This window comes from Apodemus sylvaticus, chromosome 7, assembly GCF_947179515.1.
Source record: "Apodemus sylvaticus chromosome 7, mApoSyl1.1, whole genome shotgun sequence".
Classification (NCBI taxonomy): Eukaryota; Metazoa; Chordata; class Mammalia; order Rodentia; family Muridae; genus Apodemus; species Apodemus sylvaticus.
Window position 1 is genome coordinate 111,007,827 of NC_067478.1, and position 13,970 is coordinate 111,021,796.

The 13,970-nt window shown below is 52.8% G+C and overlaps 1 protein-coding gene and 1 long non-coding RNA gene across 4 annotated transcripts; one reads left to right on the forward strand and one right to left on the reverse strand.

The window, feature by feature from the left end:
- The first annotated feature begins 563 nt into the window (after positions 1-563).
- Positions 564-9,640, forward strand: Acp5 (acid phosphatase 5, tartrate resistant). 3 transcript variants are annotated; one of them, XM_052188836.1, is made up of 5 exons: positions 564-712; positions 6,089-6,355; positions 6,560-6,687; positions 8,260-8,605; positions 9,104-9,640. In XM_052188836.1, exons 2-5 carry the CDS (start codon positions 6,089-6,091, stop codon positions 9,344-9,346), a joined length of 984 nt encoding a protein of 327 aa, XP_052044796.1. In that variant the 5' UTR covers positions 564-712; the 3' UTR covers positions 9,347-9,640. The 3 variants fall into 3 exon arrangements, with proteins under 3 accessions (XP_052044796.1, XP_052044794.1, XP_052044795.1); XM_052188834.1 differs by lacking the exon at positions 564-712 and adding an exon at positions 4,695-4,787; XM_052188835.1 differs by lacking the exon at positions 564-712 and adding an exon at positions 5,605-5,721.
- Positions 3,329-4,811, reverse strand: LOC127689317 (uncharacterized). The gene is made up of 4 exons (XR_007978880.1): positions 4,738-4,811; positions 4,152-4,321; positions 3,795-3,908; positions 3,329-3,673 (listed from the first exon to the last, which is right to left on the reverse strand). It is a non-coding gene; the product is annotated as an uncharacterized LOC127689317 (long non-coding RNA).
- Positions 9,641-13,970: the final 4,330 nt, after the last annotated feature.

The following is a 13,970-nucleotide window of genomic DNA, read 5'->3' on the forward strand; positions in this document are numbered from 1 at the left end:
ACACCCTTCAGTTCTGCTCCCCTAGAGAACCTTTGTGAGGAAGGAGTTTAGGAGAGCCCAGTACGCTGCAAACTCAGGCTTGATGGAGGATAGAGAGAACAGATTGTACAAAAGGCTTTGCTTCCTCCTGTCACGTGCCAAAGACACATGTGCGCCCCCGATAGACGCTAGAGGCACCGCCAGAGAGACCACAGTTAAAATGGAGTGCTGTCCATTCTTATCCCTATAATCCCAGCCAGGAGGATCAGAAGGTGGTCATCCTCAGCTGTACAAAGTTCCAGGCTAGCCTGGGCTATGTGAAACTCTGTCTCAGGTACCAAAAACACAAACAAGAAACCAAACCTACAGGCAGGAAAAGTTATCTTGAGACAGCCACACAGGTGGAGAGATGGGGGGGTGGGGGGCAGGGAGGGAAAGAAGATAACCGTCCCTGGTCAGGCGTTGATAACGTGCTACCGAATAGCTGAATAGCTACGGCAAGAAGATAAGCCCAGGGACTCGGGTGTGGCTCATTGGTAGATGGAGAGACCCTAGGTCCACGGCCAGCACTCGTTAGGGGAGGGCAGAGAAGGGAGAGAAAGAAAGAAAGTCAAGGGAGTTACAGGGCTGGAACCCTGGAGCGCCTCTGAAGAAGGAAGAGCCTTCAAGTAGGTGAATCACTGAAGGCAAAGGCCCTAAGGTCAGAGGCCAGAGGTCAGCAGCTCCCTAGAAGGTGAGTCAGAGAAGCCAGGATGAGAGGACTTGGGAAAAAGACAGGGCGGGAGGGGGAAGGGAGCAGATACAGCTGGAGAGGATGCAGGGTGGGGAGCATTCGATGGGGAGCTGGCTTGGTTGCTCTTCCTGTGCTCCTGGCGCTAGGGAGGTGGAGGCAGGAAGATCAGGAGTTCAAGGCCAGCCTCTGCTATCTAGTGAGTTTAAATCCAATTCAGGTCATTAAAGTTAAAAACAAAAAGACAGGGCTGGAGAGATGGCTCAGAGCGATTGCTCTTCCAGAGGTCCTGAGTTCAATTCCCAGCAACCACCTGGTGGCTCACAACCATCTATAGTGGGCATCCGATGCCTTCTTCTTCTTGTGTGTCTGAAGACAGCTACAGTGTGTACTCACATACATGAAATAAATAGATAACTTAAAAATAAGACAGTTATGAAGCGGTTCCCTGTTTTTCTCTGAAGGCAAATTAAAGCACAGAAAAATGAATAGACGTTGGGCCAGCTGGGCCTCGATGGTACACGCCTGTTGTCTGAGCTCCTGGAAGGCTGAAGTCAGGAGGATGGCTTGAGGCCAGGAGGTCCAGGGCAGCCTGGACTAACGACAAATCCTAATCTCAAAAACTTCATGTAAAGTCCAATAAGCAGAGCACAGCAGGGAGCACGACTTTGGTCCCACGCCAAGCTCTGGATGTCCGAGGCCAGCCGGGTCTACCCAGCGAGTTCCTGTGACGGACACTGCCTAAAACCAAACAACCAACCAACCAAGCAAACAACAACTAGGCTTTGTGACTCAGACCTATAATCCCAGTGCTCTGGAGCGCCAGGAGTTCAAGGCCATCCTGAACTACACAGGGAGAGAGGCCGGCCTGGTCCCTAGAATGTCTGTGGATTTTCCCAGCTTTCCACACGCATCCTTTGGCGGCCGTGAGTTCCCACTGCACTCAGGCCCCACAGCTCTCGGCTCTCCTCAGGCTCTGGCTCTGTGGCTGACATTGGCTGGAGCTCGTAGGCCTCTAACTTCCGCCTTCCCGGCGCTGGGATCCCAGGTGTGGCCACCACGCCCAGCTCGGGTCTGTGCCCATCTGTTTCGTCAGTGCACGTACTGCATGTGTAGGTGTGTGCACAGGACTCGGAGGCCTGTTCTATCCGTCCTTCCATCATCTTTGCCAACGAGCACTGTCACACACAGAGCCCTCTCACCAGCCCCATCGCATCGGTGGCAGCTGTGGAGTTCAGGGAGAGGTGCACCGGGAGGAGGGGTTAGGATATGTGGGGAGGAGGGGGAGGAGGGCTGGGGTGGGGGAGCTCACACATTAGCTCAAAGCCACATGATGTCATTGAGACATCAGACGAAGACTTCCCTCAGTGGGTGTGGGTGTGGGTGTGGGTGTGCACCTGCCCCCTTCTCCTTCAGAATTTTTGTTTTGTTTTGTTTTTGAGACAGGGTTTCTCTGTGTGGCCCTGGCTGTCCTGGAACTCACTCTGTAGACCAGGCTGTCCTGGAACTCAGAAATCTGCCTGCCTCTGCCTCCCAAGTGCTGGGATTAAAGTTATGCACCACCACTGCCAAGCCAGAATTTTTTTAATTTTAATATTTGTGTGCATGATAGATGTATGGGCTCACGTGGACATTATGGAGACACTATGGTGGTCAGCCAGCCATAATGGTCTCTAATCCCAGCACTCTAGAAGCAGAGGCAGACATAGCTCTGTGAGTTCAAGGGCAGCCTGATCTACCTATGCAGTTCCAGAACAGCTGGAGCTACACAGTAAGACACTGTCTTAAAAAACAAACAAAAACAAAAACAAAAAAAAATTTTTTTGGGGGGGGGGATTTGGTTTTTTTCGAGACAGGGTTTCTCTGTGTAGCCCTGGCTGTCCTGGAACTCACTCTGTAGACCAGGCTGGCCTCGAACTCAGAAATCCGCCTGCCTCTGCCTCCCAAGTGCTGGGATTAAAGGCGCGCGCCACCACTGCCCTGCTCAAAAACAAAATTAAACCTGTAGTGATCAGAAGATAACTTTGGTTTTCTCCCTCCACTCTGATGTGGGTTCCAGGGACAATTTCAGGCTCCACGGCAAGAGCCTTTCCAATTCTATCTGCTTCCATGTCTTTGTGTGATTGTGAACATGTGTGTGTGTGTGTGTATCCCAGTGAATTTCCTTAGGCTTGCTTACAGGAGCATGGAAACCTCACCACAGAAGAAACTGCCTCTCCATCCTCCAGCACCTGTTAACCACCAGGTTCTCTAGGAGTATGTAGATTGATTGATTTTCACTTGTGCGTGTGCCTGTGAGCGTTGACCTGCTCGTAAGTGCGGGTGCCTGCAGAGGCCAGCAGAGGGTGTCCGTTGACCTGGAGCTGGAGTTACAGGCAGTTGTGGACAGCCTGACATGTGTCCTGTGAACCAAACCTGGTCCTCCGTGAGAGCCTTACAGTCCTGAGTGCCCCCGGGTTATATGAATGATAACCACTGGTGGATCTTTCTGCTCCCTGGGATTATGTTCTTTTTTGGGGGAAGGGTATTTTTTAGGCAGGCTCTCACACTTTAGCCCAGGCTGACCCAGTACTCACTACAATCCTCTTTGCCATCAACAGACATGATCTGCCACACCAGGACTCTTTGAATCTTTATTGCATTTCCTTACTTTCTTATTACTGGGAGGGCAACGACCCTCATGTGGCGGTCAGAGGACAGAGCTGGTTCTCTCCTTCTACCTCATGGGACTCAGGCTCTCGAGATTTGCCAGAAAGCGCCATTCTGAGCCATCTTGAAGGCCTATCACCAGTCTTTATTCTTTGGGATCCCTTTGTTGTTTGGGTTTAGCTTTTGTTTTTAGAGGCAGGTTTGCTCTGTGTAGCCGCGGATATCCTGAAACTTGCTTCCGCCTCTCAAGTGATGGAATTAAAGAAGAGAGCCCCGCACAGGTCCAGCTTCAGTCTCTGGAATTCCAACGACAACCTATTTACGAATGAGACAGCCTCGCGTCTTGAACTTGCTATGGAGCTGAGATTTATCATGACCTCCTGACCCTCTGACCTTTGTGGCCCAGGGTTACAGCCCAGCGCTGATTTATACTGACCTCCGTCTGTGACCTAGGGCTCCATACGTGTTGGCAAGCGCTCTCCCGACTGAGTCACATCCCCAGCCTCCGTGCAAACCGGCGAAATTTCTAGTTTGAAATAACAGGAAAGACCTGCAACGTGCGGAAGACAAGGCTTTGCTCCGCCCTCCTGGGTCCCTCTCTGCCTAAATTCCTCCTCTCCGGATGGATCTCGAAAGCCAGTTTTACAGGTGGCTGTTATCTGGCACAAATAGCAGTCAACCCCCCTACCCCGCCCCCGCCCGCCCCTGCGCGCCCCAAACCCGCTGCTGGGATGGAACCAGAGCCGCCCGCCCCGGTGCCGGGCAAGCCCTCCGCCACCCTAGCCCCTCTCACCCGTGTTACAGACCCGGAGACCGATTAGAGTCCGCACAGCGGGCTAGGGAGGGAGTCCTGGGCTGGACCTCTCCAGCACGGCCGCCAGAGGCTGCGAGCGCCCCAAGAGTCCAAGGCAGGTGGTATTGATATCGGGTCCCGGGACCCCCTCAACTCCTGGGACTCTGGACCTTGGAGACGAGGCGCCAGGTAAAGGCTGGGGCAGGACTGGGGCGGGGAAACCGAGGCACCCGCCCTCTGCAACTCTGGACTCAGTAGGGCAGGCGGGGAGCCGTGGGCGAAGGCTGCCCGGCGCCGCCCCTTCTCAACTCGTGCAGCCCCGAGCGGCCCGCCCGCGGAGCCGCCGCTCAGTTGGGCAGGCACAGCTTGTCCTGGACCCTGGACCCACCGCCAAGTGAGACTCGCCCGGCCAGGCCCCTGCTCTGCTCCCACGGGGGACCGGTCTCTGCCTGTTCGGGCCACCCCCCCCCCCACTTCCTTCCTGTTCGCCTCTACTGAGAGGTGCGAGTGAGGAATGCAAAGCAAACCCCGTGCTGGGTGACTCGGGGTGAGTCGCCGAGCCTCTCTGAGCCTTTATCCAACGCACGGAACGAGAGCTTGCGGAATCCGCGCTTGCAGGGACGGAAGGGATTGGTGGTGAGTGTTCAAGGAGTCTAGAAAGACTGGGCGGTGTGTGAAGCCAAGGAGAGAGGGGTGGGGTGGGAAGCTGGCCACGCCTACCGCCGCACTGGGCTCTGCGGTCAGCTCGACCTGCAGCTGGCTGCTGTAGGTGCCAAGGTCAGAAGGCTACAGCCACGTGGTGTGTGCCTTCTGGAAGTTCCTCAGGCTGGAAACCAACCGGGTGTGGGGAAGGCCATGGAAGAGTGTGGACAGAATTTCCTGGAAAGGGCGTCCTCGCTGCTGTTTATGGGGACAAGGGGCGACTCGGAGACAGTCCCACACTCAGATGACATCAAATACACAACTTACACTAGGGATACAGCAGGACTTAGGCACAAAACACAGGCGAAACTGGGGTCTGTTACATGGGCGGCACAGAGGAATTATTTAGGCTCAAGGTCATCCTCGGCTACATAGGGAGGCAGTTAGGGATCAGCCTGGACTTCTTGAGACACTGTCTCAAGATAGACAAACAGAAAGAAAAGAACGAATTGGGAGTGTATGTCACAGGCAAGCCACTGAGGTTCCCATGCTAGTGCCACCCACCCAGACAAAGTGACCCGTGAGTTACAGACACCAAGGGTGTAAGACCACAGATGTTCATCAGGCCCAGAACAACCTCAGCACAGGGTACAGTCAAACTCAGGACCTCCCCTCAGACCCTGGCTGATTCCTCACAGCCCAGCCTGGCCTGGGTGCCCCCGCCCCCCAGCCCCATTTCCAGTTCTGGGGAAGTCCAGTGCTCACATGACCCAAGGGGAGGGCTCCTGGGCAGTCCTCGGAGAAAATGCATCATCTTTCCTAATGATGCACTTCTGCCCCAGAGAATAAAGAGTCCGGGATCACCGCTTCTGATCCAGGAGCGCAATTGCCTCTTGCAGCCTCTCTGGCCACCTGTGCTGCCTCCAGGGTGGGTGTCAGCAGAGCAGGGCGGTGTGTGGAAGAGGCCTGAGGGGCCACCTTCCCTAACTCCTCAGCTCCGTGCAGGCCCAGTTGCTGCTGGTGTGTCTGTGGAACTGTGTGTGTGTGTGTGTGTGTGTGTGTGTCTTTCTTACCTCAGACTTCCTGTTTCCATTTTCCAAACTTCCAATGTAGCTGAGGCTGGCCTTGAACTTCCGATGCTGTTGTCCCACCTTCACGGCGCCTGAGTTTATAGGCATGCACCAGCAGACCAGGCTCAGCCAGCTTGTCTTTGCTGGGACCAGGGCAGGTGGGGCTCTCAGGGTCTCGCTCTCTGTCCTTACCAGAGACTCCAGCCTCTCTCTCTTCCCTCACAGATGGATGCACGGATGGTGCTGCTGGCCCTGCAAATCGTGTCACTCTCACTGCTGGCCCACTGTACAGCGCCCCCTTCCACCCTGAGGTTTGTGGCTGTGGGTGACTGGGGAGGGGTCCCCAATGCCCCATTCCACACAGCCCGGGAAATGGCCAATGCGAAAGAAATCGCCAGAACCGTGCAGATGATGGGCGCCGACTTCATCATGTCCCTGGGGGACAATTTCTACTTCACCGGTGTACATGATGCCAATGATAAGAGGTTCCAGGTACGTGCTCATCAGAGTCAGAGGTGACAGCCAGCGGGGAGGTCACTCCACCCTGGGACCTGCCTCTGGGGAGGGCAGGAGGCAGAGAACTCCTTCAGGCACCCCGGACTCCCGATGGTTCCCCTGCCCTTGGTTTCTGATTCGGTGGAAGCCACAGAGTGGCTAGTGACCCCAGAGGAGGGACGCCCTTACTGTCTGTCACAGGAGACCTTTGAGGACGTGTTCTCTGACCGCGCCCTTCGGAACATCCCCTGGTACGTGCTGGCTGGAAACCACGATCACCTTGGCAATGTCTCGGCACAGATTGCCTACTCCAAGATCTCCAAGCGCTGGTGAGCCTTCCCTCTGTCCCTGAAGAGGCTGTCTGCCTGCCACTCAGGGACAAGGAGTCCCTTTGGCTTTGGGGAGACTCTTTTTTAATTGTGTTTTATTAATTGGGGGGTCTCGGGGCGCGCAACACAATGTGTGCAGGCCAGAGGACAGACTATGGAATCACTTTTCTTCTCCTGTGCGGCTGCCGGGGATGGAGTTTAGGTCACCGGTGCTTTCTTTACTCTCTGAACCACAGAGGCAGTGCCCTCCGAAGGTCTGGGTTTTCTTTTGTTTTGTTAAAACAGGGCGTTGTGTAGTCCTCACTGGCCTTGAACTGGCTATGTAGCCAAGGATAATCTTGAACCCCTGATCCTGCTGTCTCCAGCTCCCAAGGGGTAGGATTTCAGACACGCACCCCCACGCTCAGTTGCTTGTTTTTGAGATGGGATCTTGCTCTGCAGTCTTGGCTGGTCTCAAAATTAAGATTCTCTTGCCCCGGCCTCCAGAGGTGGCAGACACATGCCACTGTGCCTAGCCAGAGAAGCCTTTTGAGGTGGAGGGGCATTCTCAGTCAGGAAAGCACTCGGTAAGCAAGCACAAGGACCTGAGTTCAGTCCACGGTCTGGGTTAAAGGAACTATGGAGGCACGTGCCTGTGTCACAGGGCTGGGAGGCGGAGGCAGAGGATCCTGGGGCTCGGTGGCTGGAGGCCAGGCTAGCCAGCCTAGCTGAATCCGTGGGCCCCACAACTCAGGGAGATCCCTGTCTCAGAAAGCGAAGTGGCTCTGTGGATACAAGAGCCTTGCAAACCTGAGGACCCGAGTTCAATCCTGGGAACCCATCCCGAAAAGAGATCCCATTACCAGAAGTTGTCCTCAGACCCTCACCCACGCATCCTAATAATCAAAAATGGAAAAAACAAACAAACAAACAAACAAAACTAAAAATGTAGGCAGGGTCGGCAGGGTGGTAGGGGAGACAGGAGGATGGATGGATGGAGGGGCTCCCTGGGTTGCAGCCTAGTCCCGGGATGGGATACACGCCGGGGTCAACAAGAGACCTTGTGTCAAATGAACAAGGTGGAGAGTGGCAGAGGACACTAAGTCCCCTGCAGTGGCTTCCGTGGATGCATGGGCGTGCCCACCCCACCCCACATATAGAAATATGACAGAAAACTCAAGATGAACAACAGCTCAACCTGACCACTCCAATTTCTATGCCCATGTGCACACATGAATATATGTGAGCATAGACACACACACACATATACACACACACATTTAAAAAGAGGTCCTTTGCCTCTGGGTTTGTTTCCCAACACCCATATGGTAGCGCACAACCATCTGTAACTCTAGTCCCAAAGGATCTTTCTCAGGCCTCCCTCCAAGGGCACAGCGTGCACGTGGTACACAGACACACATTCAGGCAAGCATTCAAGTGTATAAAATGAGAAAATAAAGAATAAAATCTAAAAAGAAATGTTTTTAAGATTTTTATTTAAACAAATGAAAACGGGAGGTCCTTTGGCCAGAACCAACCTTAGTGTGTCTCTGCTGAAAAGGTTTTTACCCACGGCTTCTGTCCCCTGCACAGGAACTTTCCCAGCCCTTACTACCGTTTGCGCTTCAAAATTCCGCGTACGAACGTAACTGTGGCCATCTTCATGCTGGACACGGTGATGCTGTGTGGCAACTCGGATGACTTTGCCAGTCAGCAGCCCAAAATGCCGCGAGACCTGGGAGTGGCCCGCACTCAGCTGTCCTGGCTCAAAAAGCAGCTGGCAGCAGCCAAGGAGGACTACGTTTTGGTGGCCGGCCACTACCCCATCTGGTCCATCGCCGAGCACGGACCCACCCGCTGCCTCGTCAAGAACTTGCGGCCGTTGTTGGCCACGTACGGGGTCACTGCCTACCTGTGTGGACATGACCACAACCTGCAGGTGAGGGCTCTGTGGATAGGATGGGCAATCAGGCAAGGGGTTCTTACTATACTGCAAGGCGCCACATGGCTACACTCTTGTTCAGAGGGCTTATACGGAATACTGGACACCCCAGCGAGGGGCTGGGGGCGTGGCTCAGCCGTAGAGCCCTAACCTAGAATCCCCCAGCGAGGGGCTGGGGGCGTGGCTCAGCCGTAGAGCCCTAACCTAGAATTCCCCAGCGAGGGGCTGGGGGCGTGACTCCCACCTAGAATCCCCCAGTGAGGACCTGAGACTGGGACTCAGAGTGCTTGCCTACCAAGCAGGAACCCATGGATTCCATCCTCAACACCTCCAAAGGCAAAATGTTCCCTAAAGCCAAAGTAACTCCCAGTTGTGCCTGTGAAGTAGGATCCACTCCTGTAGACGGGGAAACTGAAGCGAAGAGAGGCTCTCCACCTCAGCTTTGTGGTCAGGGGTAGACCTGTCCCCCACCAACCTTGTATCCTTTGCCCCCAGTATCTTCAGGACGAGAACGGGGTCGGCTATGTGCTGAGTGGCGCCGGCAATTTCATGGATCCCTCTGTGCGACATCAACGAAAGGTCCCCAACGGCTACCTGCGCTTTCACTACGGATCTGAGGATTCCCTGGGCGGCTTCACCTATGTGGAGATTAGCTCCAAAGACATGAGTATCACATATGTAGAGGCCTCTGGAAAATCACTCTTTAAGACCAGCCTTCCCAGGCGACCCAGACCCTGAACACGGGTCTACAAGGGTCCGAGGGAGGAAGCCTCTGCAGGCACGGCGGTGGGTGGGCCCTGTGAGGACCTCACCCACGGGCAGCGTGTTCTCTGCCCTGGTACTCTGGCAGAGTGGGAAGGGGAACCAAGAGGCATACTTACAGGAGAGAAGTGTGCTCACACCAACTGGCCCTCACAGCCCGCCTCACCCCTCAGGTTTTGGGGTACAGCTTTCTTGGGAGCAGGGCTTTCTTTTAAGTCAAGCGTCTTACTGTCACTGTTATTCAATAAAACAATAGTTGATGAGGCTGTACTTTGTCTCCAGGATGGGTGTGTCATCAAGGTTAAAATGCGTGTGTGTTCACGGGTGGTAGACGCGTGGAAGTTAGAGGTCACTTTCTGGGGGTCTGCTCCCTCCTCCCACCATGTGGGTCCCAGGGATCAAGCACAACAGGTTCCCCTGGATGGCAGACGCCATCTCTCCAGCCCTCCCTTCTAGCTCTTAGTCTGATATTTAGCCAGCTAACATTATACCTGGGCATTAGCCCTCCGGCCGCAGCTATGAGTCTGGGAAATCCAGGAGCCGTGGAATCGAATCCAGGCCTCCTGCATGCAATACATCACTCGACCACTGAGCTACATTCGTAACCTTTGGTTTGTTTTTTTGTTTTTTTGAAGCCAGGACTCATGTAGCTCAGGCTGGCCTTGAACTGAGATCCTCCTGGCTCTGTTCCACCCACCCACCTACCCCCCCTGAGATGATAGGCAACTACCATCATGCCTGTGTGCAGATGTGATTTTCCCAGGCACACAGGAGAGTGAGACAGGAGGACCAGTTGGCTCTAGAACTCCCAGGCCAGCCTAACCCTAACCCTAATCCTAACCCCCTAACCCTAATCCTAACCCCCTAACCCTAATCCTAACCCCCTAACCCTAACACCCTAACTCTAACCCCCTAACCCTAACCCCCTAACTCTAACACCCTACCTAACCCTAACCCCCTAACCCTAACCCTAACAGCGTAGCAAGGTTCTGTTGAAAATGAACAGGGAGCTTGGTGCCGCGTGCCTTTAATCTCTCCATGAGAAGACAGAGGCAGGCTCATCTTTCTGAGTTCTGGACCACAGTCTACATCAAGGTCCAGGCCAGCTTGTGCTACATGGTGAGACCCAGTCTCAAAAAATGAACCAGTCAATCAGTTACCATCAGAAAGGACATAGCGAGGCTTCCAAGTTCCCGCTGTGGCCGTCTTCCCTCAGGCAGGACCCGCCCGGCCAGCCATCCTCACTTCCCTGTTCTGCTTGCTTTTTTGAGACAAGGACTCATAAAGTTTGTGTGCTCAGACTTGCTATATAGCAGAAATGACCTTGGACTCTGGCTTCCCCTGCGTCAGTCCCCAAGGACTCTAGTTAGAGCCTTTCTGCTGCACACTGGTTTCTGTAGCGCTGAGGATGGGGCCCAGGGTTTCATGGCTGCTGGTCTAGGCAAGCACCCGACCAACAGGGGTGCATCTCTAGTCCAATTTTTAAATTTTTTTTTATTGTTGTTAAATGTTATTTTTAATTATGTGTATGTGTGTGTGCCTGACTGCTTGTCTATATGTGGATGGCGTATTTGAAGGTACCTACAAAGACCAGAAGAGGGCATTGGGTCACCCCAGGAATTACAAGCAGTTGCCAGCCACCAAGTAGTTCAATAAGCAGCCAAGAATAAGCTTGAATTCCTGATTATCTACCTCCATCTTGTGAGGGCCAGAATAGCAGATATACCACCATATAAGGCTCCAAGTTTTAGGGACTTTGGAGAATTAAACTGAGGGCTTTGAGACTCTAAGCGTATAATTTACCACAGAGCAGCGGGTTCCATTTTCCTCTCCTGATGAGGGTGGAATCCAGACATTTTGAACACACTTTCGAAGGCCCTACCACTAAGCTACGCCCGAGACCACTGTTTTTCCTGTCTTCTCCGTCGCTCTCCGCCCTCAGCTTCTCATTCCTCACAGTTACAGAGCACCGGCGAGCGGTGAGCACAGCTCTGCTCAAGGTCCCTCTGTGTCACTATGGCTCTCCACAGGTTTGTCTCACAACATTAACTTTCAACCATTTCAATATGGAAGTGGGAATAGTCACTCGTTCAAAGTTTAAGGAAAGTGCAGCAGGGTTTGGGGTACAAACATATAATCCCAGCATACAGGAAGTCAAGGCTCAGTGACCGGAAGTTCAAGCTTATCCTCTGAAACATAATAAGTTTGAGGTCAGCCTGGGCTACATGACATCCTGTCTTAAAATACATATGTGAGTCAGGAGTGGTAGCACATGACTTTAATCCCAGTACTCGGGACGTACAGGCAGGTGGATTTCTATGAGTTTGAAGCCAGCCTGGTCTATGCAGCAAGCTCTAGGACAGCCAGGGCTATACAGAGAGCCCCTGTCTCAAAAACACCAAAAAGTGAAAATGAGAAAAGTCTATGGCTGGGGATTTACCATGTTTGTTAGGTAAGCACAAAGAGCTGGGTTCCATTGCAGAACCGTGTAAAACCAGCTGGCTGGCTGGGTATGCGCGTCTGTCACCCCAAGGAAAACAACAAAGAAGGGACCAGCTAGGTAAAAGTGCCTGTTCCTGGGCTGGAGAGACAGCTCAGCGGTTAGAGCACTGGCTGCTCTTCCAGAGGACTCAGGTTCGATTCCCAGCACCCACGTGGCAGCTCACAAGTGCTTGTAACTCTAGTCCTAGGGGACCAGCACTCTCTTCTGGCCTCCACAGGCACCAGGCATGTGCATGGTGCACAGAAATACAGACAGACAAGGGCTGGAGAGACGGCTCTGTGGTTAAGAGCACTGACTCTTCTTCCTGAGGTCCTGAGTTCAATTCCCAGCAACCACAGGGTGGCTCACAACCATCGGGAATGGGGTCCAATGCCCTCTTCTGGTGTATCTGAACACAGCTACAGTGTACTCATATGCATAAAATAAATATTTTTTAAAAAGTACATACAGACAAAACATCCATGTGCATAAAATAAACATATAAAAATTTGTAAAAACTGCTTGTCATGCAGCCTAATGACCCGAGTTCAGTCCCCAAGACCCACAGGTGAAAGGCAAGAACTGAGCCCTGCAAGTGTCCTTTGACCTCCGCACTCTGACTTCCACACTCTGACCTCTGCACTCTGACCTCCGCACTCTGACATCTGCACTCTGACCTCTGCACTCTGACCTCCACACTCTGTGACTCATGCATGTCCCCTCCACACAAATAAATGAATGTGGTAAAAAATTAAAGCAAAGTCGATATTAAAACAAAATAGAAAATTAAAAAGTGTACCGTGTTCCCTTCTCCAAGTCTGCCCCTTCTCTGCCTTCTATCCTGACAGGAAACTCCTTCCCTGTCTGTTCATCTCATAATCATCCTCTCTCTCCTTCTCCCTCTTTTTCTCTCTCCCATTCTTCCTTCATCCCTCTCTCCTTTTCTCCCTCCCTCCCTTTCTTCATCCCTCCCTCCCTCTTTTCCTTTAGCCCTCCCTCCTCTCTCCCTTTCTCCCTCCTCTCTCCCTTTCTCCCTCCTCTCTCCCTTTCTCCTTCCCTCCTCTCTCTCTTTCTCCTCCCCTCCCTCTCTCTCCCTTTCCCTATAGAGAGAGGGTCTCACTGTCTGCCAAGCAGCCCCAGCCTCCCAAGCTTTGGCTAGAAGTGTGTGTCACTCCGCCCAGTTTCTTTTGTACATTTTCTTACAAAAACCAGAGCAAACCAGAACATGTTTTTTCCTTACCCACTGAACCACACCTTGTGTTTTTTTAACCTTCCTTTTCTTCAAAACCCACTTTTTTTATGTGTAATTCACACACGTAATTCAAACGTATTAAATGTACAGTTTTACAAGGTGTGTGCACGCATACTTGCATGTATATGTGCATGCATGCCTGTGTGCGTGTGCATGCGTACCCCAAGCCAGGGCCTGGAGAACACTAAGTACCCACTCTATCCTAACCACACCCCTAGCCAGGGGGCCTAAGGTGCTTTTCTTTAACAGATCTCTGTATTTGCATGTGATTCTTGCTCCCCGTCGCCCTTTAAGTGACCTCAGATCAGAGGCCCAGTTTCTGAGGTACTGGGGATCAGATCAAACCAAGAACTTTGTGCAAGTACTTTACCAACTGATCTACACCAACCCCTCTGATAAGTTTTGGCAAAGTCATAAAACCACCACTTGTGACATTGCGGAAGAAATACAGATCAGCAATAGAGCCTAGAGTGGGCCTGGGGTGTGGCTCAGTGGCAGAGCTCCTGCCTTGAATCCCCCAGTAAGGGTTGGGGGTGTGGCTCCATGCTAGACCACCGGCCTAGCATCTGTGAGTTCCTGGGTTCCATCCTTAATCCCAAACACACACAAAAGAGTCGAGAATTTTCATCAGCCAAAAAAGTTTCTTTTCTTCAATTTAATGTTTGTACCATTTATATTTGAAGATCTGCCCCAGCTGCTGGAGGTAGAGTTCTGCAGATCTTTTAGTGCAGAGACAGGGACCTGATCCTGAACCTGTAACCCTCCGTCTATCAAGAATCTCGGATCTCGGGCGGCTTGGGGGTTCATGTTGCAATCTGCCTGCAGACAGTACTGCAACGGCCGCTCCGTGGACTCACGTCCGTGTT

Coding starts and splice junctions, on each gene's coding strand:
- Acp5 (XM_052188836.1), top strand. CDS start 6,089: ATGGATGCACGGATGGTGCTGCTGGCCCTGCAAATCGTGTCACTCTCA. Junction 6,356..6,559: donor CCAATGATAAGAGGTTCCAG/GTACGTGCTCAT, acceptor TGTCTGTCACAG/GAGACCTTTGAGGACGTGTT. Junction 6,688..8,259: donor TCCAAGATCTCCAAGCGCTG/GTGAGCCTTCCC, acceptor TCCCCTGCACAG/GAACTTTCCCAGCCCTTACT.